This window comes from Haematobia irritans, chromosome 5 (genome assembly GCF_050003625.1).
Source record: "Haematobia irritans isolate KBUSLIRL chromosome 5, ASM5000362v1, whole genome shotgun sequence".
Lineage (NCBI taxonomy): Eukaryota > Metazoa > Arthropoda > Insecta > Diptera > Muscidae > Haematobia > Haematobia irritans.
Window position 1 is genome coordinate 120,827,073 of NC_134401.1, and position 26,506 is coordinate 120,853,578.

The 26,506-nt window shown below is 33.4% G+C and overlaps 1 protein-coding gene across 2 annotated transcripts; it reads left to right on the plus strand.

The window, feature by feature from the left end:
* Nucleotides 1–20,358: 20,358 nt before the first annotated feature.
* LOC142238684 (putative inorganic phosphate cotransporter) lies at nt 20,359–22,186 on the plus strand. 2 transcript variants are annotated; one of them, XM_075310395.1, is made up of 4 exons: nt 20,359–20,571; nt 20,819–21,709; nt 21,776–21,895; nt 21,965–22,186. In XM_075310395.1, the coding sequence occupies exons 1-4, from the start codon at nt 20,401–20,403 to the stop codon at nt 22,142–22,144; spliced, it is 1,362 nt and encodes a 453-aa protein (XP_075166510.1). In that variant the 5' UTR covers nt 20,359–20,400; the 3' UTR covers nt 22,145–22,186. The 2 variants fall into 2 exon arrangements, with proteins under 2 accessions (XP_075166510.1, XP_075166509.1); XM_075310394.1 differs by having other exon boundaries at nt 20,819–21,895.
* The last annotated feature ends 4,320 nt before the right edge of the window (nt 22,187–26,506 follow it).

Sequence of the window (26,506 nt, forward strand, 5' to 3'; positions counted from 1 at the left end):
TTATTTCGTTTTGGCGATGGATGGATTAGCAGTATTCAGATTTTATTCGTATATAAAGGGTGATTCTTTTGAGGTTAGGATTTTCATGCATTAGTATTTGACAGATCACGTGGGATTTCAGACATGGTGTCAAAGAGAAAGATGCTCAGTATGCTTTGACATTTCATCATGAATAGACTTACTAACGAGCCACAACGTCGAATTTTCAGTGAATGGGCCCTAGAAAAGTTGGCAGAAAATCCGCTTTTTTATCGACAAATTTTGTTCAGCGATGAGGCTAATTTCTGGTTGAATGGCTACGTAAATAAGCAAAATTGCCGCATTTGGAGTGAAGAGCAACCAGAAGCCGTTCAAGAACTGCCCATGCATCCCGAAAAATGCACTATTTGGTGTGGTTTGTACGCTGGTGGAATCATTGGACCGTATTTTTTCAAAGATGCTGTTGGACGCAACGTTACGGTGAATGGCGATCGCTATCGTTCGATGCTAACAAACTTTTTGTTGCCAAAAATGGAAGAACTGAACTTGGTTGACATGTGGTTTCAACAAGATGGCGCTACATGCCACACAGCTCGCGATTCTATGGCCATTTTGAGGGAAAACTTCGGAGAACAATTCATCTCAAGAAATGGACCGGTAAGTTGGCCACCAAGATCATGCGATTTGACGCCTTTAGACTATTTTTTGTGGGGCTACGTCAAGTCTAAAGTCTACAGAAATAAGCCAGCAACTATTCCAGCTTTGGAAGACAACATTTCCGAAGAAATTCGGGCTATTCCGGCCGAAATGCTCGAAAAAGTTGCCCAAAATTGGACTTTCCGAATGGACCACCTAAGACGCAGCCGCGGTCAACATTTAAATGAAATTATCTTCAAAAAGTAAATGTCATGGACCAATCTAACGTTTCAAATAAAGAACCGATGAGATTTTGCAAATTTTATGCGTTTTTTTTTAAAAAAAAGTTATCAAGCTCTTAACAAATCACCCTTTACTATACATATTTAAGCTGAAATGTAAATTTTCAAAATATTATCGATTTATTGACATTTAATATTCTACTTACCTTTTTAACAATTTTACTCACATTGAAGTATTGAAGTTGTTATATCCAAATATTGGTTGCAGCAACAATCAGTTTTTAAATCTGTTGAAACAACCAAATTATCTGCTGTACAGACTTTTTGTCAGTTTTGCTGACACTTTGGGAAAATAAATCAATCAACACAACAGAGCGGTACACAATGAAATTTGTTTTTAATGAATTGAGTTACAACGACCAATATTTGGTCGTTAGTAATAGCATTTGATTGCATTGATATTTTATTGGTTATATCAACGACCAAACGAAAGAAATAACAAACATATGATCCACACAACTAAAAATAATGTATCTGAACTATCTTTCTGTTATCCTGCTCGAATTCCAACCAACCATTTCTCTGGGTGTACAAAGCAAAAAATCCTTCAAATATAGGACATGTTTTTCAAAACTTTATTTTAAACACCTTTTTTACTTGAAACATGGCATAAATTCTACTGGAAGTCGAGTCTTAATTTGGAAAATAAAGTTGCCGTTAACTTGCTTTTAAAGGACTTTGATAGGATATGAAGAAAAAAAAGCTGAGAAAACGAAAAATTAAAATTTGCTTCCTAGAAGCAAGTACACAAAGCCCAAATTTAAAAGAGAATTGTGTCTTAAAAGTATCCTTCTCCGCTTCTTTGGCTCGTAATCAATACCAAATTTTTTAAAGTAAAGACAAAATCTTTGGAACCGGGCATGCTTTTTTTTTGCAGTGCATGCACATTGCGCCAAATGACCGAAATCTCACGCATAAAATTTTTGAACTTGTGAAAATTAAACATTTGGTGCTACGAAAAAGTTGACAACACATTACCAAAAACAAATCCAAAATGGTAAAACAATATGGCAAGCCGTTTGGTCGTTTCAGGGCGACGAAGTGGCAACTCTTTGTTATTGATTTTTTTCTTGAATTTATAGTTTAGCAAGGTGCTTTAGAGATTTTGCTGGTACAAAAAAGTTTTTAAAGTTATAAACTTAATTTGAAATGTAAAGTTTAAGTCAAGGTATGTACTTTTAGTAAAAATTAACAGCGATTGTAAACATTGTTTGGTTATTGAAGAAAAATGTGTGACAAAAAGCATATTTTTTTCTTTGCTTAATTTAATATATGTCCCATGTTGTCTCGAGTAGAACTTAATATATTGGAATGAATTGGTACACCCAAAGAAATTTGTTAGTAGGGACAGCAGAAAAGTCTGCTAAAACAGCAGAAAGTCTGCTGAAAAAGGGACAGCAGTCACTGTTTGCTGAAATAGCAAACCTTTCCTGCTATTTTTTAAGATTGATTACACTAAAACATGTTTTATTTTGGCTAAAACAAATAAAAATGTCAACTTAGGAGCTATCCTAACATAATTAAAACAATATCTATAGTATTTGACCAAAAATCTGAATATTTATCGAATTGAGGCATAACAGCAAACAAAATGTTTGCTGATCGTATTTGGGAGCTTGTAGGTATATGACAGTGCAAAAATATACCAAAAACTACTTTTGGTTCTTTAATATGCTTTGGGGAAAAATTTATAACCTAGAAATTTTATAAATTGTTCACTTGGCCCGGAAGTACAAAAATATAAGAGAAGACATCGACTGCTGTTTTTAGCAGACTTTTTTCTATGAGTGTAGAGTTCTATATAGAAAGTTTGAAATGTTGGCTTTCTTGCAAGCATAAATTTGTCTACTTATAAGGGCTAATAAAGGTACTCTATTTTACATCCTTCTTCAAAATGTGAAAACTTTAATGCCCATATGTAAAATAATTTATTGACAGTTTATCGAAGGAATTTATATGGTAAAAGTAGGCTTGAAGTTTTCTTTAACGTTTTTGCATATGGGGGTAACTCTCTAAACTATTTGTCAAATGAGCGGAGATAATATCATTAAAATCGAAAAGAAATCGGAATTGTCCATTTTGTGAATAAAAAATCGTCAAAATGCCGATAAATCGGCAAAATTGGCAGCACTGAATATGAGCATGTCATGCATGATGCGGAGGGAAAGAAATCAATTAAAAACCTCTTGTGTGAGTGTCCTGCATTTGGTGTAAGGCGTAAGCGAATTTTAGGGGGCATATGACTTTAGATTACGAGCGGGCATGGGAAGTATTAACTTTGGTAATGTTTTTGGAACAAGACTAGCAAATGGACTGAATAGTCTAAGTGAGCCTGAAATAAATCGGGCTGCCACTTTAACCTAATCTTACCTAAATATATTCCGCCTCGATATAGAGATTCCTCCATTCCTCCATCTGTTAAAATAACGCTAACGAAAAAAGCCATCGGTTTATAACGATATTTTGATGCAATGTACTCAAGAATAGACCCATAGATCCCATATGTGGTGAACTAATTGAGGCAAGGCATTGGCTTTTATGCGGCTTTGGCAGTTAAAAAAAAACTTTCACACCTCTGAGGTGACCAAATTTGAAATCAACATCTTTAAATTCTGTATCCATAACCTGTACGTTTAGTAATTTATTTTCGTTTAAATTTTTAGAAATTTTTATTGATAATCAAACATGCGCAAAATGCAACTTCTTGAATTGATCTTATTTTCCATTTAATTTATATTCAACAAATTTGATTAAATCAATTACATATGTCAAAATGTCATTTTAATCTTTATTTAAATTTAAGCCATAAATATTTTTAGAAACCTTTTTGATATTTTTCTGATTAATTATGATTTGGCATATATATTTCATGCAAAAATATATGATCACAGTGATAAGCCAAAAATCGTGATAAACACGCGATTACCGTTTTAAACGTGTGTCACTCAACACTTGCTTTGACGCATTGTTTTGTATTATAGAATATGTTCGGGAGGAAGGAACTGATTTTTATTTGCACTCGAATGAGTTGACAAAAATGTGTTTTGTGATGTATGTGCCAGCGATAAGTTTTGATTTGATGGTATAAATGTATGACATCGAAACTTTCAACCGCTCACGTGAAGCATGTGTGGTTGATAAATTCCAAAAATGAAAAGCGAAATTTTGTATGCTTCACTATTTTGTATATTTTATGGGAATTTCATCATATTCAATCAGATTTAACGCCAATCCAATATCTATATTCATTAATTTTCTTTAGAAATAAAATTTTGACAAAAATTTCTATAGAAATAAAATTTTGACAAAATTTATTACAGGAATAAAATGATGACAAAATTTTCTATAGAAATAAAATTTTGACAAAATTTTCTATAGAAATAAAATTTTGACAAAATTTTCTATAGAAATAAAATTTTGACCAAATTTTCTAAAGAAATAAAATTCTGACAAAATTTTCTATAGAAATAAAAATTTCACAAAATTTTCTATAGAAATAAAATTTTGACAAAATTTTCTATAGAAATAAAATTTTGACAAAATTTTCTATAGAAATAAAATTTTGACACAATTTTCATAGAAATAAAATTTTGACAAAATTTTCTATAGAAATAAAATTTTGACAAAATTTTTTATAGAAATAAAATTTTGACAAAATTTTTTATAGAAATGAAACTTTCCTATAGAAATAAAATTTTGACAAAATTTTCTATAGAAATCAAATTTTGACAAAATGTTTTATAGAAATAAAATTTTGACAAAATTTTCTATCCCTTTCCGACCTATAGCCGATCCACGTGATAGATTTTCCTAAATTTTTCAATTCTGTTATTTATGTGTACATAGAACATTTTAAACTATTAAGTTTGTTCAGTTTGATCCTGTATCCTGTTTTTTCAGGATACGTACAATTGTTGCAGTCCGGTAAATTCCGGTAAAAGTCCGGACGTAAAAATATCAAAAAACACAAAATAATCACGAAGTTACTGTTTGCATACAATATTTAAAATGTTTTCTTATTGAAAACACTTGTTTGATGAAATATTCCACAATTTAAGTAATTTTAATATATTTGCAAACTTACATCTTCCACTCATTTTTACAAATGCGCAAAGTACACTGCTGAAACTACAAAATTAATATGAAAAGCAAATATTTATAACGGTTCTTCACATTCTTAGACAAAGAGAGAGCATACACCATTATTTTTTTGCCGCTCTTATCGCAGTACGTCATATATTAAAGAAATTATAGAGACTTAAACTTACCCGCACAATTGTGCGTACACGGTCGGAAAGGGCTATAGAAATAAAATTTTGATAAAATTTTCTTTAGGAATAAAATGTTGACAAAATTTTCTATAGAAATAAAATTTTGACAAAATTTTCTTTAGAAATCAAATTTTGACAAAATGTTCTATAGAAATAAAATTTTGACAAAATTTTCTATAGTAAAATTTTGAAAACATTTTAGATAGTAATAAAATTTTGAAAAAATTTTCTATAGAAATAAAATTTTGACAAAATTTTCTATAGAAATAAAATTTTGACAAAATTTTTTATAGAAATAAAATTCACGTGAAGCATGTGTGGTTGATAAATTCCAAAAATGAAAAGCGAAATTTTGTATGCTTCACTATTTTGTATATTTTATGGGAACTTCATTAGATTCAATCAGATTTAACGCCAATCCAATATCTATATTCATAAATTTTCTATAGAAATAAAATTTTGACATAATTTTCTATAGAAATAAAATTTTGACAAAAATTTCTTTAGAAATCAAATTTTGACAAAATTTTCTATAGAAAAAATTTTCTATAGAAATAAAATTTTGACAAAATTTTCTACAGAAATAAAATTTTGACAAAATTTTCTATAGGAATAAAATGTTGACAAAATTTTCTAAAGAAATAAAATTGTGACAAATTTTTCTATAGAAATAAAATTTTGACAAAATTTTCTATAGAAATAAAATTTTGACAAAATTTTCTATAGGAATAAAATGTTGACAAAATTTTCATAGAAATAAAATTTTGACAAAATTTTCATAGAAATAAATTTTTGACAAAATTTTCTATAGAAATAAAATTTTGACCAAATGTTCTATAGAAATAAAATATTGACAAAAATTTCCATAGAAATAAAATTTTGACAAAATTTTCTATAGAAATAAAATTTTGACAAAATTTTCAATAGAAATAAAATTTTGACAAAATTTTCTATAGAAATAAAATTTTGACATAATTCTATAGAAATAAAATTTTGACCAAATGTTCTATAGAAATAAAATTTTGACAAAATTTTCTTTAGAAATCAAATTTTGACAAAATTTTCTATAGAAAAAAATTTTCTATAGAAATAAAATTGTGACAAAAATTTCCATAGAAATAAAATTTTGACAAAATTTTCTATAGAAATAAAATCTTGACCAAATGTTCTATAGAAATAAAATATTGACAAAATTTGCTATAGATATAAAATGTTGACAAACTTTTCCATGGAAATAAAATTGTGACAAAAATTTCCATAGAAATACAATTTTCACAAAATTTTCTATAGAAATAAAATTTTGACCAAATTTTCTATAGAAATAAAATTTTGGCAAAATTTTCCATAGAAATAAAATGTTGACAAAACTTATTATAGGAATAATAGTTTGACAAAATTTTCTATAGAAATAAAATTTTGACAACATTTTCTATAGAAATAAAATTGTATGTGTTGTTTTGATCTCAGCTTTAAAACCATTGTGTTGACTAAACTACAGGAGTAGCTTATACAACAGAGGAAAATAATCTTTGGCAAATTTATTTGGGCAAAGCCCTATAGACTGCAAGAAGGTTGGATGGACGCACATTTCGGAATTACCACATTCCTCATCTGCATCCTCTACTTGCAGCAAAACTATCAACCAATTATCAGAACAAATTCAGGCAGTTCACTAAACCCAAGGTGAACCACACTTGAACCTTCCGAAAAAAGGTTTATGATAGCCGGCTTATGCCGAAATAAATTCATACAAACATTTATCTTTTCCTTTGCCACCATCAAATCATCGATTTGAGCGTAGTTTGTTGGGTTTATTTTGAGCGTGCTTTCCCTTACTTCATTCGTGCTTTGTTTTTTTTCACGTTTATGGGTCATCTCAAACCTTTCATTTAAGTGCTAACATCGATATGATCGGACATTTCTAACTCGATATATAATTTGTTTAGTGAAAAAAGAGCGAAAAAACTAAAAAAACGGGATATCTCAAAAACTGTTCCATATTTTTTTTTTATATTTTTAATACCCACCACCATAGAATGGGGATGGGGGTATAATAAGTTTGTCATTCCGTTTGTTACACATCGAAATACCGATTTCCGACGAGAAATTGTAAGACGATATAACGATGTCCTTCTGCACGTCTGTCTGTCTGGATGTCTGTTGTAATCACGCTACAGCATTCAATAATAAGACTATCTTGCCTCCTTTTTGCACAAGCTCGTTTTTGTCTCCAAGCAGGTCAAGTTCGAAGATGGGCTATATCGGTCCATGTTTTGGTATAGCCCCCATATAAACCGATCCCCCGATTTGGGGTCTTGAGCTTCTAGAAACCATTTTTTCTATCCGATTTGTCTGAAATTGGAAACCTAGAGGTATTTTAGGACCATAAATAAGTGTGTCGAAAATGGTGCCTATAGGTATAGCTCCATATAAACCGAGCCCCCGAAATCTAGAAGTATTTTAGAACTATAAATAGGTGTGTCGAAAATGGGGTGTATCGGTCCATGTTTTGGTATAGCCAGTGAAAGTAAAATTTCCAAATCTATAGATTTTGGATTTCAAATCAAGGCGTTATTTAATCATTTCTATATATTATCATTCTATGCATTATCAAGTAACCCGCTATATATTATTAAGTAACACACTACTACGGAGAGTTTTCAAAGGTAACTGTTATATTTGATTCATGGTTTTTAAGATTCGGCATGACCGAACTTATTGCTGTAAATACTTGTTTTATTATTTTTTTCGAATTCAGCATATCAAAATACATAACAAAAGTCACGTCTCATCAACTGTATATTTTCAGTGCAAACTAGTGTAATAGGTTAGGCTAGGTTAGGTGGCAGCCCGATGTATCAGGCTCACTTAGACTATTAAGTCCATTGTGATACCACATTGGTGAATTTCTCTCTTATCACTGAGTGCTGCCCGATTCCATGTTAAGCTCAAAGACAAGGGACCTCCTTTTTATAGCCGAGTCCGAACGGCGTTCCACATTGCAATTAAACCACTTAGAGAAGCTTTGAAACCCTCAGAAATGTCACCAGCATTACTGAGGTGGGATAATCTACCGCTGAAAAACTTTTTGGTGTTCGGTCGAAGCAGGAATCGAACCCACGACCTTGTGTATGCAAGGCGGGCATGCTAACCATTGCACCACCGTGGCTCCCAACTAGTGTAATTGGTTGATAGTTTTGCTGCATATGCACTTTCGCCCGATATGCACTTATATGGACCCAGCAGCCAGAGTTTTATACCGATTTGCTTGAAATTTTGTACAAACATAACACTTAGTCGTATAGTTAAGTGTGCAAAATTTGATTGAAATCGGTTCAGATTTAGATATAGCTCCCATATATGTCTTTCGCCCGATATGGACTTATATTGCCCCAGAAGCCAGATTTTTGGCCGAATTTGGTTGAAATTTTGCACTAGGAGTACAATTAGTAGTATAGTCCTGTGTGCAAAATTTGATTGAAATCGGTTCAGATTTAGATATAGCTCCCATATATATCTTTCGCCCGATATGGACTTATATGGCCCCAGAAGCCAGATTTTTGGCCGAATTTGGTTGAAATTTTGCACTAGGAGTACAATTAGTAGTATAGTCAAGTGTGCAAAATTTTATTGAAATCGGTTCAGATTTAGATATAGCTCCCATATATATCTTTCGCCCGATATGGACTAATATGGTCCTAAAAGCCTGAGTTTTGGCCCAATTTGGTTGAAATTTTGCACAGGTAGTAGATTTAGCATTGTAGCTATGCGTGCCAAATTTGGTTGAAATCGATTCAGATTTAGATATAGCTCCCATATATATCTTTACCCCGATATGCACTTATATGGGCCCAGAAGCCGGAGTTTTATCCCGATTAGCTTGAAATTTTGCACAAGGAGTACAATTGGTAGTATAGTCATGTGTGCCAAATTTGATTGAAGTCGGTTCAGATTTAGATATAGCTTCCATATGTATTTTTCGTCCGATATGGGCTTATATGGCCCCAGAAGCCAGAGTTGTGGCCCAATTTGGTTGATATTTTGCACTGGGAGTACAATTAGTAATACAGTCGACTCCGCTTTAGCGCAATGCGCTTTACTGAAAAACCTCGGATAACTGAAATCGATCGCATTCCCCAGTTGTTTTTTCTGTCCATTTCATTTAAATTACTCCGCTTTAGTGAAACTCCGCTTAACTGAAAAAATCGGATTACTGAAAAGTTTTTTGTGTTCAAATGAGTTTCGTCACATTAGTATGACTTCGCTTTACTGAAAATGCCACATTCTCGCTATTGAGAGAGAGTACATTTTCTTCTCCGTATTGAGAACGCTTTATTTCAAGTGAAGATGGCACTTTCAAAACAGTTTAAATCACTCTGTAAATAAAATCAACTGAAAGGTAAAATTGTAGATGGCACACACACGGAATCAAACACCTTGTTTTTATTATTTTATGTACATAGCATTGGTCATAAGTTCGGTTAACTGAAATTGAGTGGATTTTTTTCCAGTTATACGGAGTCCGCTTTACTGAAACTTTTTCAATTATCCGAAGTTCGCATTACTGGAAGTTTTTTTCAGTTATCCGTAGTCCGCTTTAGCAAAAACTTCGGATAACTGAAATTAAATGGCTGCATTTTTAACGTTTCAGTAAAGCGGAGTCGACTGTATAGTCATGTGTGCCAAATTTGATTGAAATCGGTTCAGAGTTAGATATAGCTCCCATATATATGTTTTTCTGATTTCGACAAAAATGGTCAAAATACCAATATTTTCCTTATTAAATCGCCACTGCTTAGTCGAAAAGTTGTAAAAATGACTCTAATTTTCCTAAACTTCTAATACATATATATCGAGCGATAAATCATAAATAAACTTTTGCGAAGTTTCCTTAAAATTGCTTCAGATTTATATGTTTCCTATATTTTTTTACTAAAATTGTGTTCCACCCTAGTGCATTAGCCAACTTAAATTTTGAGTCTATAGATTTTGTAAAAGTCTATCAAATTCTGTCCAAATAGAGTGATATTTAAATGTATGTATTTGGGACAAACCTTTATATATAGCCCCCAACACATTTGACGGATGTGATATGGTATCGAAAATTTAGATCTACAAAGTGGTGCAGGGTATAATATAGTCGGCCCCGCCCGACTTTAGACTTTCCTTACTTGTTGTTTATTAATATTCAGAAAATCTAAATGTATTGGGAAAAATACGTAAAACAAAGGATTTTTATATACAACCTCAAAAGAACTTTTTGTGAAGGGAAAGTTAATTCCATCTCTAGAGGTACATGTTTGGATCTTAATTAAAAATAATAAGTTTTTTTTGCGGGGAAATTAAAAATAACCTCACGTCGAAAAATAAATTAATAATTTCTAGGAACTCCAAATTGTACCTATTGCGGAATCCACTTTTTCTTTGAACTCTCGTTCTAAACAATTATTCATTCCAGGAAGGTTAAATTTTTGGTTAAATCTAAAAATATCCGATCTTATCAAGTATAGTGCATACGATTTTATATTGTTTAGTAAACACCAAAAATACGTGATGTTTTTAATCCATACATGTGAATGATTTTCATAAAACGTTCTCATGTGGGTGTTTTTTCCATTCTAATCATTGACATTCTGGTGAAAACACGTTAATTGCCTGCAATGTCGTGTGAGGAGATTAACATTTTGCGGAATGTTATTCTTTAATGATTTATGATTTAACATGAGTAATAATTACAAATTTAAGTTTGTCTGAATCACCCTGTTAATGATTTTTAAAATTGTTCAAAATCGTAGCCTATTTTTAGGCTCGTGGCTAATAACATTGGGGAACATCTGTATGTTTTTAAAGTGATCAGTTGAATATGGATACAACGCGCAATACAATGCAGGAATTGGAATGTATGTACTCGAAGTAAGCTAAGGTGTACAGTGGGGGTGATATATATATTGCATCCAATTTCAGGTTGCTATCATTACTAAACCGCTCGTCTGACAGCAGACAGATTTATTCCAATGGCACTTCATTTTATTGTTAACAAGCATACAAAAGCATTTTGATCTATTACATTAAAAATAAAGTTAGTCGTAATGGAGTTCAAGCGTGATAGTGTGATCGCTTTATATTTGACTAGAAAACCATACGTGGCTATCGTTGGATCCTTCCAGTATTTAAATGTGAATAAATCTTTTGTTTCTCGTACCACTGCTTGTTACTGTGGTACTGCTTCGTGGCGAAAAAATGGAAAAAACATTTGAAATTATCAGAAAAATGAAGGCCGGATTTAATCGAAAGTCACGCAGCAGTTGTAGAGCTGAACATACGGATGAAACACATATTGAAATATGAGCTTGGACTAAAACCAAAAAAAGTACACGCAGAGAAGAAACATGATTGTCACAATCATATTCGAAGAGCAAAATAATATGATAGGAGCTATTTTTGCGGCGAGCATGTAACATTTTAACCTGCAACCATGTTGGCTCAGTGAACATGGTTCTAAGAAAAATGTAATTGTCCTCATCTAAAATGTTATTATATTGATAAAAAGAATTTTGTTTGAATGAAAAGACAATGGTCACGATTTAAAATGTTATGGTATTCATTAAAAATGTTTTTCTCCTAGTTAAAAGAACATGGTCACAACCTAAAATGTTTTGATCTTTATGAAAAAACTTTTTTCATCGTCGAAAAAAGGACGCCACTTGAGAAAGAAAACACAAAATTAATTTTATTTGTTTGTTTTTATTTATTTATAAACTAATTCATTGTTTATTTGTATTTATAATGCTGTTCAAGCAAACATCATATATTTTTACACACTCTATTTTATTTCAATTTCAACAATAAGTAATTATTCCATATTTACATCGAGCTCATCAAATGTACAAACGCAGACATCATGTAACTGCAAATAAAAATAAATTATACCATATAGTAAAATGCAGAACAATAAAAAGGTACATTTTTTCAATTACACTTTCCTTTTATGTGTTCACATAAAACCACGTGCCACTTCTGAATAAATAAACACAAAACACAGTAAATCCGTATTCTCCGTCCATTCCAAGAAACAATCAACACACGACTGACGCGCAAAATGAAAATCGTGTGTACCTGCTCAATGTTTTTATAAAATTCTTTTCGCTGCAAACAAGTTAAAAAATTAAATGGTCACGAAAAAATGTAAATGGTCTTTATGGCCATGTAATGGTTCTAGACATGTCTATACTTAACCTATAAAAATACTTTTTTCCCTGTAAAAAAGTAAAAAAAAAATTGAATGGTCAGGTACATGATTTTCCGACCATTTAATGGTCTCAAATTCTATCATTTAAATGATAGAACATGTTTGGGGTATTTGAGAACCATTCAAATGCTTATTGCCACCATACATTTTTCTCCGCTCGAAAACTATTTTTACAAAGACAAAATACATGGGTTTCGCGGCAATTACATGCTCTAGATAAGCATTAAATGGATGCGGCAACCATGTCCAAACATGGTTTTTCTGTGCGTGTATATATGGCCGTAAGTTCGGCCAGGCCGAGTCTTATGTACCCTCCACCATGGATAGCGTACGAATTACTTGGGTTGTGGTATCTTAAATCGTTTTCTAAATTGTGAGCTAGTGGTATATATTAGACAAAAAGGTATGTATAGGTAAGTCTACAAATAATTACGAATCGATATGGACTATTGCACGGTACGTAGGGAGCCATAATTGAAATATGGGGGTCGCTTATATAGGGGCTATATACAATTATGAACTTGATATGGACCAGTTTTTGTGTGATTGGGGATCGATTTATCTGAGGGCTATATATAACTATAGACCGATATGGACCTAGTTAGGCATGGTTGTTTAGGGCCATATACTAGCACAATGTACCAAATTTCAACTGACTCGCATGACATTTGCTCCTCCAAGAGGCTCCAAAACCAAATCTCGGGATCGGTTTATATGCACTGTTAGAAAAATATGTTTTTCATATGTTCCGATATAAACAAAATGTGTTTCGGGCACGATTTTAAACCACAATATATTTAAGTGCGAACATGTAATGTTCCTGAACTAACACTAAATGTTTGGGACATCTATGTTAATATGTTAGAATATATTATGTTTGGGGCATGAATGTTTCATAAAAATCATATGTGTGAATACAAACATATATAAATTTACAAATTTCGACTAAACATACATATGTTGTGATATTTTATTCAAAGCGACAGAGAGAGTATAGAGAGAAATAGAGATGGAAACCGGGAGAGTTGACGAAAGATATCAATATAACACAGCAAAAGAGTCAAAAGAGAACAATTTCTGTGAAACCGCTTGTATGTTGTTTCGGAAAACTGTTTTATGATAAGGCCAAAAATTTGATATGTTTAAGTCTAAATATTATTTAATTTGAATAAAGAGAATAAAAATTCTGAACCAAGAGAATAGACATTTGAAAAACAAACAGCTTATGTTTTCGCCTTGAGAGCAGCATTTTATGTATGTGTGGACATGTGTTTTGTTTATCATTTTGGCATTATGGGCACAATTTTTTTCTTGGTTCGTTAAAAGAAATCAGGGGTCTTCATAAAAATAACGAAAGGGCACTATACTCTTTTTAGAGTTGGGACAGTAAAATGAAATAAGGAGGAAATAGTGAAAAATTACACAGTAAAATGTAAAAAAACAAACTTTAGTTCCTCTTTATTTAAAAGTAGTCCACGAGGAGTTGACGGACACCATCAAATATAAAAGCGGGCATTAAGTTCGAGTTTTACAGCTAAAACAATTTAAAAAGTTTATTTTCTTTAAAATGAATTATTAAAGAAAAATAAAAGGAATTTTAGAGCGATGGTGTTAAATGCTAGTAAAACTAGCATTTAATATAAACATAAATAAATTTATGTTTATATTATAAAATTATGTATGTATGTTTATACTCGACTCCACGTTCTTCTTTTGTTAGTTTTTGAATTCCTTCCAAATTTTAAAGTTTTGTACAAAAACAGTTTTTTATTACAAGATTGTTATTTTTGCAATAAAAAATAATATTTTATCCAAAAATCAGTCAATTTCGTTTATATCAAGCACTGTTACTGACTATAAATCTTTAATAACACACATTTCGAAGTTTCATTTAAAAAAAAAATTAATATAGTGTAAATATAAATGTGTAAATTAAAAAAAAAAAACAAAAAAAAAATGTTCGGTCGGAGCAGGGATTGAACCCACGACCCTTTGCATGCAAGGCAGACATGCTAACCACTGCTCCACGTGGCAAACAAATGTATGTTTCTGTTAAATAATGTTATGTTTGCATAGGCTCGTGGGCGCTGCAAACTATGCTATATAAATGTAACTTAAAACGATAATTATCTACTGGTGACTATAACAGCTACGTAGCCCAGTGGATAGTGTGTTGGCTTACAAACTGTATGGTCCTCGGTTCGATTCTCCGTGCAGGCGAAAGGTAAAATTTAAAAAATTTATAAAAGTGAATAATTTCTTCAACATTATTTGTATTACAGAGAAAGGTGCCAATAACTAAAAAAATTCGTGGAAGTGAAAATTACGAGTATGTTAGGAAATTCTTCCAAGCATATAATATTTTTGGCTCAAAATGCTTCCAAACATATAATATGTTCACATAAAACAAACATATTAATGTTTCGGCAGTATGCAATAATATATGTGCTTCCTGCAAAATATGTTTGGAACATATGTTAAAGAAGCGATTTTTTTTGAGGGTGTGAGGGCTATATATGATTATGGACTGATATGGACCACTTTTGGCATGATTGTTAAATATACTACCACACATACCAAATTTCAACCAGATCGGATGAATTTTGCGTCTTCAAAAGGTACCAGAGGTCAAATCTGGGGATCGGCTTATACACTGTTAGAAAAATATGTTTTTCATATGTTCCGATATAAACAAAATGTGTTTCGGGCACGATTTTAAACCACAATATATTTAAGTGCGAACATGTAATGTTCCTGAACTAACACTAAATGTTTGGGACATCTATGTTAATATGTTAGAATATATTATGTTTGGGGCATGAATGTTTCATAAAAATCATATGTGTGAATACAAACATATATAAATTTACAAATTTCGACTAAACATACATATGTTGTGATATTTTATTCAAAGCGACAGAGAGAGTATAGAGAGAAATAGAGATGGAAACCGGGAGAGTTGACGAAAGATATCAATATAACACAGCAAAAGAGTCAAAAGAGAACAATTTCTGTGAAACCGCTTGTATGTTGTTTCGGAAAACTGTTTTATGATAAGGCCAAAAATTTGATATGTTTAAGTCTAAATATTATTTAATTTGAATAAAGAGAATAAAAATTCTGAACCAAGAGAATAGACATTTGAAAAACAAACAGCTTATGTTTTCGCCTTGAGAGCAGCATTTTATGTATGTGTGGACATGTGTTTTGTTTATCATTTTGGCATTATGGGCACAATTTTTTTCTTGGTTCGTTAAAAGAAATCAGGGGTCTTCATAAAAATAACGAAAGGGCACTATACTCTTTTTAGAGTTGGGACAGTAAAATGAAATAAGGAGGAAATAGTGAAAAATTACACAGTAAAATGTAAAAAAACAAACTTTAGTTCCTCTTTATTTAAAAGTAGTCCACGAGGAGTTGACGGACACCATCAAATATAAAAGCGGGCATTAAGTTCGAGTTTTACAGCTAAAACAATTTAAAAAGTTTATTTTCTTTAAAATGAATTATTAAAGAAAAATAAAAGGAATTTTAGAGCGATGGTGTTAAATGCTAGTAAAACTAGCATTTAATATAAACATAAATAAATTTATGTTTATATTATAAAATTATGTATGTATGTTTATACTCGACTCCACGTTCTTCTTTTGTTAGTTTTTGAATTCCTTCCAAATTTTAAAGTTTTGTACAAAAACAGTTTTTTATTACAAGATTGTTATTTTTGCAATAAAAAATAATATTTTATCCAAAAATCAGTCAATTTCGTTTATATCAAGCACTGTTACTGACTATAAATCTTTAATAACACACATTTCGAAGTTTCATTTAAAAAAAAAATTAATATAGTGTAAATATAAATGTGTAAATTAAAAAAAAAAAACAAAAAAAAAATGTTCGGTCGGAGCAGGGATTGAACCCACGACCCTTTGCATGCAAGGCAGACATGCTAACCACTGCTCCACGTGGCAAACAAATGTATGTTTCTGTTAAATAATGTTATGTTTGCATAGGCTCGTGGGCGCTGCAAACTATGCTATATAAATGTAACTTAAAACGATAATTATCTACTGGTGACTATAACAGCTACGTAGCCCAGTGGATAGTGTGTTGGCTTACAAACTGTATGGTCCTCGGTTCGATTCTCCGTGCAGGCGAAAGGTAAAATTTAAAAAATTTATAAAAGTGAATAATTTCTTCAACATTATTTGTATTACAGAGAAAGGTGCCAATAACTAAAAAAATTCGTGGAAGTGAAAATTACGAGTATGTTAGGAAATTCTTCCAAGCATATAATATTTTTGGCTCAAAATGCTTCCAAACATATAATATGTTCACATAAAACAAACATATTAATGTTTCGGCAGTATGCAATAATATATGTGCTTCCTGCAAAATATGTTTGGAACATATGTTAAAGAAGCGATTTTTTTTGAGGGTGTATGGGGGCTATATATAATTATGGACTGATATGAACCAATTCCTGCATGGTTGTTGGATACCATATACTAACATCACGTACCAAATTTCAACCAAATCGGATGAATTTTGCTGTTCCAAGGGGCTCCGGAGGTCAAATCTGGGGATCGGTTTATACACGCAGAGAAGAAACATGATTGCCACAATCATATTCGAAGAGCAAAATAATATGATAGCAGCTATTTTTGCGGCGACCATGTAACATTTTAACCTGCAACCATGTTGGCTCAGTGAACATGGTTCTAAGAAAAATACAATTGTCCTCATCTAAAATGTTATTATATTGATAAAAAGAATTTTGTTTCCATTAAAAGACAATGGTCACGATCTAAAATGTTATGTTATTCGTCAAAAATGTTTTTCTTCTAGTTAAAAGAACATGGTCACAATCTAAAATGTTTTGATTTTTATGAAAAAACTTTTTTCGTCGTCGAAAAAAGGACGCCACTTGAGAAAAGAAAACACAAAATCAACTTTATTTATTTGTTTTTATTTATTTATAAACTAATTCATTGTTTATTTGTATTTATAATGTTGTGCAAGCAAACTTCACATATTTTTACACACTCTAGTTTGGTTCAATTTCAACAATAAGAAATCATTCCATATTTACTTCGTGCCCATCAAATGTACAAACACAGACACCATATAACTGCAAATAAAAATAAATTATACCATATGTCAAAATGCAGAACAAAAACCAGGTACATTTGTTTCAATTACACTTTCCTTTTTTGTATTCACATAAAACCACGTGCCATTTCTGAATAAATAAATTAACACAAAACACAATAATTCCGTATTCTCCGTCCATTCCAAGAAACAATCAACACACGACTGACGCGCAAAATGAAAATCGTGTGTACCTGCTCAATGTTTTTATAAAATTCTTGTCGCTGCAAAAAAATTAAAAAATTAAATGGTCACGAAAACAATGTACATGATCTTTATGGCCATGTAATGCTTGTAGACATATCTATACGTAAACTATAAAAATACTTTTTTCTTTGCAAAAAAGTAAAAAAAATTGAATGGTCAGGTACATGATTTTCCTGACCATATAATGGTCTCAAATTCTATCATTGAAATAATAGAACATGTTTGCGGCATTTGAGAACCATTTAAATGCTTATTGCCAACATATATTTTTCTCCGCTCGAAAATTATTTTTACAAAGACAAAATACATGGTTTTCGCGACAATTAAATACTCTAAATAAGCATTAAATGGATGCGGCAACCATGTCCAAACATGTTTTTTCTGTGCGTGTATGGGGCCTATATATAATTATTCATTTTATTGTTAACAAGCATACAAAAGCATTTTGATCTATTACATTGACTAACTAGTCGTAATGGAATTCAAGCGTGATAGTGTGATCGCTTTATATTTGAGTGGAAAACCATACGTGGCTATCGTTGGATCCTTCCAGTATTTAAATGTGAATAAATATTTTGTTTCTAGTACCACTGCTTGTTACTGTGGTACTGCTTCGTGGCGGAAAAACGGAAAGAACATTTGAAATGATTCGAAAAATGAAGGCCAGATTTAATCGAAATTCACGCAGCAGTGGTAGAGCTGAACATATCACTAGTACGGATGAAACACATATTGAAAGATGAGCTTGGACTAAATCAAAAACAAGTATATACGGCCGTAAGTTCGGCCAGGCCGAATCTTATGTACCCTCCACCATGGATTGCGTAGAACCTTCTACGAATGACTCTCATCCACAATCGAATTACCGATAAGGACCTAGTTAGGCATGGTTGTTAACGGCCATATACTAGTACAATGTACCAAATTTCAAATGGATCGGATGAATTTTGCTCCTCCAAGAGGCTCCGGAGGGCAAATCTGGGGACCGTTTTATATGAGGGCTATATATGATTATGAACTGATATGGACCACTTTTGACATGGTTGTTAAATATACTACCACACGTACCAAATTTCAACCAGATCGGATGAATTTTGCTTCTCCAAAAGGTACCAGAGGTGAAATCTGGGGGCTATATATAATTATGGACTGATATAAAGGGTGATACGGTCAAAATTTGGTCAATATAAACTTGACGTATTTCTTTCAATTTTGCATTTAAAAAACCTGAACACCCCTCATTTTGAAGGTGTGTGTGTGTAGAATGTTGCTCCTATTATGATTTTGGAATTGCTCCTATTTTGATTTTGGAATCAAAATTTTGCTCGCGCATCGCGGAAATCCGAGCTACTCGCACGCAAAGCTGGCAAAATCGCTAAAAGTTGCCAAATCAACCGTTACAAATGTAATTAAAGTGTTTGGGGAACGTTTGTCGACAGCCAGGAAGTCTGGATCGGGGGGAAATCGAAAACCGGGAGCCGCTGAGACGACAAAGAGAGTTGCCGGTAGTTTCAAGCGAAACCCTAACCTCTCTCTCCGAGATGCCGCAAATAAGCTGGGTGTATCGTCTACAACCGTGCATCGAGCCAAAAAACGAGCCGGACTATCGACTTAAATACAAGAAGGGAGTGACTCCAAATCGCGATGATAAACAAAAACGACGGCCAAAGCGCGATCCCGGAGGCTGTACACGACTATGCTGACGAAGTTTGACTGCGTGGTAATGGACGACGAAACCTACGTCAAAGCCGACTACAAGCAGCTTCCGGGACAGGAGTTTTATACGGCAAAAGGAAGGGGAAAGGTAGCAGATATTTTCAAGCACATAAAACTGTCAAAGTTCGCAAAGAAATATCTGGTTTGGCAAGCCATATGTACCTGTGGCTTGAAAAGCAGCATTTTCATAGATTCCGGGACTGTCAACCAAGAAATTTATGTGAAAGAGTGTTTGAATAAACGTCTGCTGTCTTTCGGTTGTTCCGCACTGTTTTGGCCGGATTTGGCAACCCACCCAACACGCCAGAGCTCCGCCCAATTGAGAAATACTAGGCTATTGTCAAGCGGAACCTAAAGAAGACCAAAAAACTGCTAAGGACGAGCAACATTTCAAGGCAAACTGGCTTTCTGCGGCGAAGAAGGTGGACAAGGTTGCTGTACAAAATCTGATGGCAGGTGTCAAGCGTGAGGCCCGGCAATTCGGATTTGGAAAAGCGAAAGCCTAACTGAATATTTTTCCTGAATTTTATACTAATTGAACTTGAAATAGATATTTAATTTGATTTTTTTAAATAAACGATTTCACCGATTTACACGCGTTTTCCCTTGACCAAATTTTGACCGTATCACCCTTTATAACTAATAATAGCTTTGGTATTAAATTTGAGTGAATCGCTAGGGAAACTTTGTTCACACCCTACCAAATACAAAGCCAAGTTAAATGAGCCAAATTAGTTGAGCCAATTAAAATATAATTCACACTTTGTGACAGATTTGAATTTTGTTCAAATAGATTTGGTTACAAATACTCTGAGAGCAGAGCACAGTCATTAGTACTTGAGACGTTTAACAAAGTGGAGCAATTCTAGCGTAAAATACGGAAAGTCGTAAAATGTTAGGAACACCAAGTGTTGAAGAATTAAGAAATCATACATTGGGAATAAGACATCTACAGTGCCTACTTTTGGCTTTGGGCCTATCGGTGGGCTATGCCAATCGGGTAAATTTATCGGTGGCTATAGTGGCAATGACCGATGTACATGAATACAAGGAAGGTGTAGAGGTATGGCGTTTTAGAACAAAGGCCGGAACAATGTTCGGGTTTCGCAGTGGAAATCGGTTTATCGGTTTTGCGGTTGCTCTTTCTTAACAATAAGCAAAATTTTTAATTAAATCAAATCAATTCCGGTTAAATCTAGACGAAATCTACATGAAATACCGCGAAAATTTCCAAGCGAAAACCGAAAATAGTTTGGGACTTTAACTGCAATATATTGTCCCCCTAATAATACCTCCCCTTGTTCCCGCAGATTTTCCAGTGGAGTGAAAAAGAAAAGTCTTTAGTACAAAGCAGTTTCTTTTGGGGCTATGTTCTTACACAAATACCAGCGGGCCAGTGGTGCCGTAAATTGGGAGCCAAAGGCCTCTTCCTATGGGGTAACATTATAAGTTCCACTTTGGCGTTGTTGACACCATATTTAGTCACAGTGGGAGATTGGCAGACCTTAATGGCGGTTCGTATTGTTCAGGGTTTAGTCCAAGGTGTAATGTTTCCCTGTACGCACAGTGTTCTCTCGCGCTGGTGTCCGCCTGGAGAAAGGGCTACTCTTTGCAGTTTAGCTTATGCTGGAACATTTCTGGGAGCCATCCTAATGTTTGGCAGTAGCGGCTGGATTATAACATATCTACATGGTTGGCCTACAGTCTTTTATATATCTGGATTTTTGGGATTCATATGGTGTTTCGTATGGTATGTTTGGGGTTCCAATAGCCCACATTCGTACAAGCATATATCCCCCCAAGAGAAATTTATGATTTTACGATCTATGGAAACGCCAGAGGAAAGAAATTCGGAGAATCTAACGAAAACCCCGTGGCGTAATATTATCTGTTCCATGCCATTTTGGGCTTTGCTTTTGGATCATTGTGCCCATAACTGGGGATTTTGGACATTGCTTACCCAACTTCCTTCCTATATGAAATATATACTAAATATGGATATCCAAAGGAATGGCTTATTCTCAGCTTTACCCTATTTGATAATGTTGCTACTCACATTTCTCTTGGGCTATATGGCTGATGTCTTCCACAAACATCGTTGGATGTCTACGAATTTCAGTCGAAAACTTTTCAATACCATTGGTCAATGGTTGCCCATGATCTCATTGGCCGCTTTGGGATTTTGTGATTCCTCCCATTTGGTATGGGCTTTGGTATTCATAGTTCTTTCGGTGGGCTTAAATTCTTCTTCGTTCCTGGGATTTCAGGTAAATCATTTGGATTTATCACCCAACTATGCTGGTGTCCTAATGGGTATCACCAATTGTGCAGCAAATGTTATGAGCATTTTAGCTCCCCTTACCGTGGGATTTGTGGTAACTGATGTGGTAAGTATTCAGGAAGAGACATAATTTGGTGGTATATTTTTCTAATTTTGTTTTTTTGATTTTTCACAGACAAATCCTTTACAATGGCGTACAGTTTTTTTCGTCTCGTCTGGTTTTTATTTTGTGGGAAATTTCTGTTTTCTCTTATTTGGTCAAACAAGTGTGCAAAAATGGAATGATCTTACACCCAAACCAGCGGAAATGCAATTAATTGCTATTAGAGAAATTGACAATAATGAAAATAAATAAAATTTATTTTAGTGATACGATAAAAATAAAGTAAAAAAAGTATATACGGCCGTATGTTCGGCCAGGTCGAATCTTATGTACCCTCCACCATGGATTGCGTAGAAACTTCTACACCCAGAGAAGGAATATGATCACCTCAAACATGTTGTAAGAGCAAAATGTTATTTTTGGGTGGTGACCATGTAACATGGCTTTCGCAACCATGTTATTTTTTCGGAAATCATGTATCTGATTTCGGCAAGCAGGTTATATTTGACGGGAAAATAACATTTTAGTGACAAACATGTTACATGGTCACCATACAAAAATAAAATTTTGCTCTTGAAACATGTTTGAGGTGATCATATTCCTTCTCTGCGTGTACGACTGTCATCCACAATCGAATTACTTGGGTTGTGGTATCTTAAAACTTCTTAACATCGTTTTCTAAATTGTGAGTCGATACGTGGTATATACTAGCCAAAAAAGTGTACAAATAATTACGAATCGATATGGACTTTTACACGGTACGTACACGCAGAGAAGAAACATGATTGTCACAATCATATTCGAAGAGCAAAATAATATGATAGGAGCTATTTTTGCGGCAACCATGTAACATTTTAACCTGCAACCATGTTGGCTCAATGAACATGGTTCTAAGAAAAATATAATTGTCTTCATCTAAAATGTTATTATATTGATAAAAAGAAATTTGTTTGAATGAAAAGACAATGGTCACTATTTAAAATGTTATGGTATTCATTAAAAATAATTTTCTCCTAGTTAAAAGAACATGGTCACAACCTAAAATGTTTTGATCTTTATGAAAAAACTTTTTTCATCGTCGAAAAAAGGACGCCACTTGAGAAAAGAAAACACAAAATTAAATTTATTTGTTTGTTTTTATTTATTTATAAACTAATTCATTGTTTATTTGTATTTATACTGTCGTGCAAGCAAACACCACATATTTTTACACACTCTATTTTGGTTCAATTTCAACAATAAGTAATCATTCCATATTTACTTCGTGCCCATCAAATGTACCAACGCAGACATCATGTAACTGCAAATAAAAATAAATTATACCATATATCAAAATGCAGAACAAAAAACAGGTACATTTTTTCAATTACTTTTTTGTGTTCACATAAAACCACGTGCCACTTCTGAATAAATAAATTAATACAAAACACAGTAAGTATTCGTATTCTCCGTCCATTCCAAGAAACAATCAACACACGACTGACGCGCAAAATGAAAATCGTGTGTACCGGCTCATGTTTTTATAAAATTCTTTTCGCTGCAAAAAAGTTAAAAAATTAAATGGTCACGAAAAAATGTAAATGGTCTTTATGGCCATGTAATGGTTCTAGACATGTCTATACTTAACCTATAAAAATACTTTTTTCCCTGTAAAAAAGTAAAAAAATTGAATGGTCAGGTACATGATTTTCCCGACCATTTAATGGTCTCAAATTCTATCATTTAGATGATAGAACATGTTTGCGGTATTTGAGAACCATTCAAATGCTTATTGTCACTATATATTTTTCTCCGCTCGAAAACTATTTTTACCAAGACAAAATACATGGTTTTCGCGACAATTACATGCTCTAGATAAGCATTAAATGGATGTGGCAACAATGTGCAAACATGGTTTTTCTGTGCGTGTACAGACCCAGAATTGAAATATGGGGGTCGTTTATATTGGGGCTATATAGAATTATGAACTTTATATGGACCAATTTTTGTGTGATTGGGATCGATTTATCTGAGGGCTATATATAACTATAGACCGATATTGACCTAGTTAGGCTTGGTTGTTAACGGCCATATACTAGCACAATGTACCAAATTTCAACTGACTCGGATGAAATTTGCTCCTCCAAGAGGCTCCAAAACCAAATCTCGGGATTGGTTTATATTGGGGCTATATATGATTATGGACCACTTTTGGCATGGTTGTTAAATATCATATACTACCACCACGTACCAAATTTCAACCAGATCGGATGAATTTTGCTTCTCCAAAAGGCATCGGATGTCAAATCTGGGGATCGGTTTATATGGGGGCTATATATAATTATTTACTTATATGAACCAATTCCTGCAAGGTTGTTGGATACCATATACTAACATCACGTACCAAATTTCAACCGAATCGGATGAATTTTGCCCTTCCAAGGGGCTCCGTAGGTCAAATCTGGGGATCGGTTTATATGGGGGCTATATATAATTATGTACCGATTTCGACCAACTTTTTCATGGGTGTTTGAGGCCATATATTAAAACCACGTACCAAATATCAACTGAATCAGATGAATTTTGGTCTTCCAAGAGGCTCCGGAGGTCAAATCTGGTGATCGGTTTATATGGGGGATATATATAATTATATACCGATGTAGACCAATTTTTGCATGGTTGTTAGAGACCATATACTAACACCATGTACCAAATTTCAGCCGGATCGGATGAAATTTCCTTCTCTTAGAGGCTCCACAAGCCAAATCTGGGGATCGGTTTATATAGGGGCTATATATAATTATGGACCGATTTCGACCAATTTTTGCATGGTTATTAGAGACCATATACTAACACCATGTACCAAATTTCAGCCGGATCGGATGAAATTTACTGCTCTTAGAGGCTCCGCAAGCCAAATCTAGGGATCGGTTTATATGGGGCTATACCTAAAAGTGGACCGATATGGCCCATTTGCAATACCATCCGATCTACATCAATAACAACTACTTGTGCCAAGTTTCAAGTCGATAGCTTGTTTCGTTCGGAAGTTAGCGTGATTTCAACAGACGGACGGACATGCTCATATCGACTCAGAATTTCACCACGATCCAGAATATATATACTTTATGGGGTCTTAGAGCAATATTTCGATGTGTTAAAAACGGAATGACAAAGTTAATATACCCCCATCCTATGGGGGAGGGTATAAAAAAAAATCCATTGTTTTTGTAGCAATGTTGCTCTTAAAACTTACCACAATTCTCTATTAATCTGAAAAGTCTCCAATCTAGAAAGAAAGAAACCCTAATGTTGAAATAACGGATTTTCACCTGGAGTTGTCTGGATTTAAATTTGTTCAATGTCTTCATACATTAGAGTCTGAAAATGTATTGAGTATTTTGCTATAACCTGACAATGATTCGAATATGTCAAAATTGTTAAGGACGACCCGCTTTTCTTCCGGGCAATAGTCAATATACTTGAGAATTTCTCCTCTCGAGTATAGTATAGAATTTCCTAGCTGCAACTAATCACTATAGTATTTGCAACCAAACATGAGTCGATGACGTCAAAATTCTTTTATGAAACTATTCCCAGAGTATCACCCATATTCGATAGCATTTTCAAAAACTCTGTCATCGACCTGTTTATTGTGATATGTTGTGAGATAGAAATAAGGTCTGCAAATAAAGACAAGGAGCGAAGCAACCCTAGTGTTCCTATTGTAAAGCTAGGCCTTTTTGAGGTTATACGAAGTCAGAAGGTTTTGATATACCAGCGTTATTTGTGTTCTTTATAGCAACTTAAAAGATTCATCTTGTCCAAAAAATTGAATTAAATCGTGAAAATTTTCGAGCGATTATTTCATGCAACTTTCGGTATGGTTAACTCAAAAACAGTACATCGATAAATTGAATTCAATTTGCCATTAAGCTCCAATAAGTACCCGTGTTTATTGATGGCATGGTGAATTTAATCGAGGTTGTAGTCCACTCCAAAACGAATTTCGTGAAGGTTGTCTAAAATCAGTTGCTGTTCCGCATATCATTGATACTGATGCTAACCTATCGTGAGAGTGAGACAATCTTAGGTATTAATACATTCAATATTGCATGAACATTTGACCGTGAATAAATTGTTCGCATTGGATTTGTTAACAAGGTTCGTGTCGATTGGTCGAAAGAAATGCTCCAAAAATACGATCGCGTTACTTCGAAACACGTCTAGGACATCATGACAGATGATGAATCGTGGATTTATGAGTACGAGTTCGAATGTAAACAGTAGTTGACTGTTTGACACCTGAAGAAGCGGTTGATGCCTTCGGAATGCATGTTTTGGAGATAACCCAATCAGAGTGGGAAAAATATCTCCACAATTGATTCAAACGCATACAAAAGTGTATTGACCATAATGGTTCCTCCATTATTGAAAATCAGTAAAGCTATTTTCGATGAATTCAGTCCTGTCAAAACGTTGGCCTCGGAACTAAGACTCGCTTAGTTCATCTTCTGTGGTGTTCAAGATACTCTCTGTTCCAATTCTCGCAGTAGTCATTCAAATTACCATGATTTTCATGGAGAACCATGATATAAGAATAGGAGGTCCTCAAGGAGGCACCTACGGTCAAGC

Excerpts from the sequence above, each read along its gene's own strand:
- LOC142238684 (XM_075310394.1), top strand. The coding sequence starts at position 20,401 with ATGTTAGGAACACCAAGTGTTGAAGAATTAAGAAATCATACATTGGGA. Across the intron at positions 20,572-20,818 it reads AATACAAGGAAGGTGTAGAG|ATTTTCCAGTGGAGTGAAAA; the intron begins GTATGGCGTTTT and ends TTGTTCCCGCAG. Across the intron at positions 21,896-21,964 it reads GATTTGTGGTAACTGATGTG|ACAAATCCTTTACAATGGCG; the intron begins GTAAGTATTCAG and ends GATTTTTCACAG.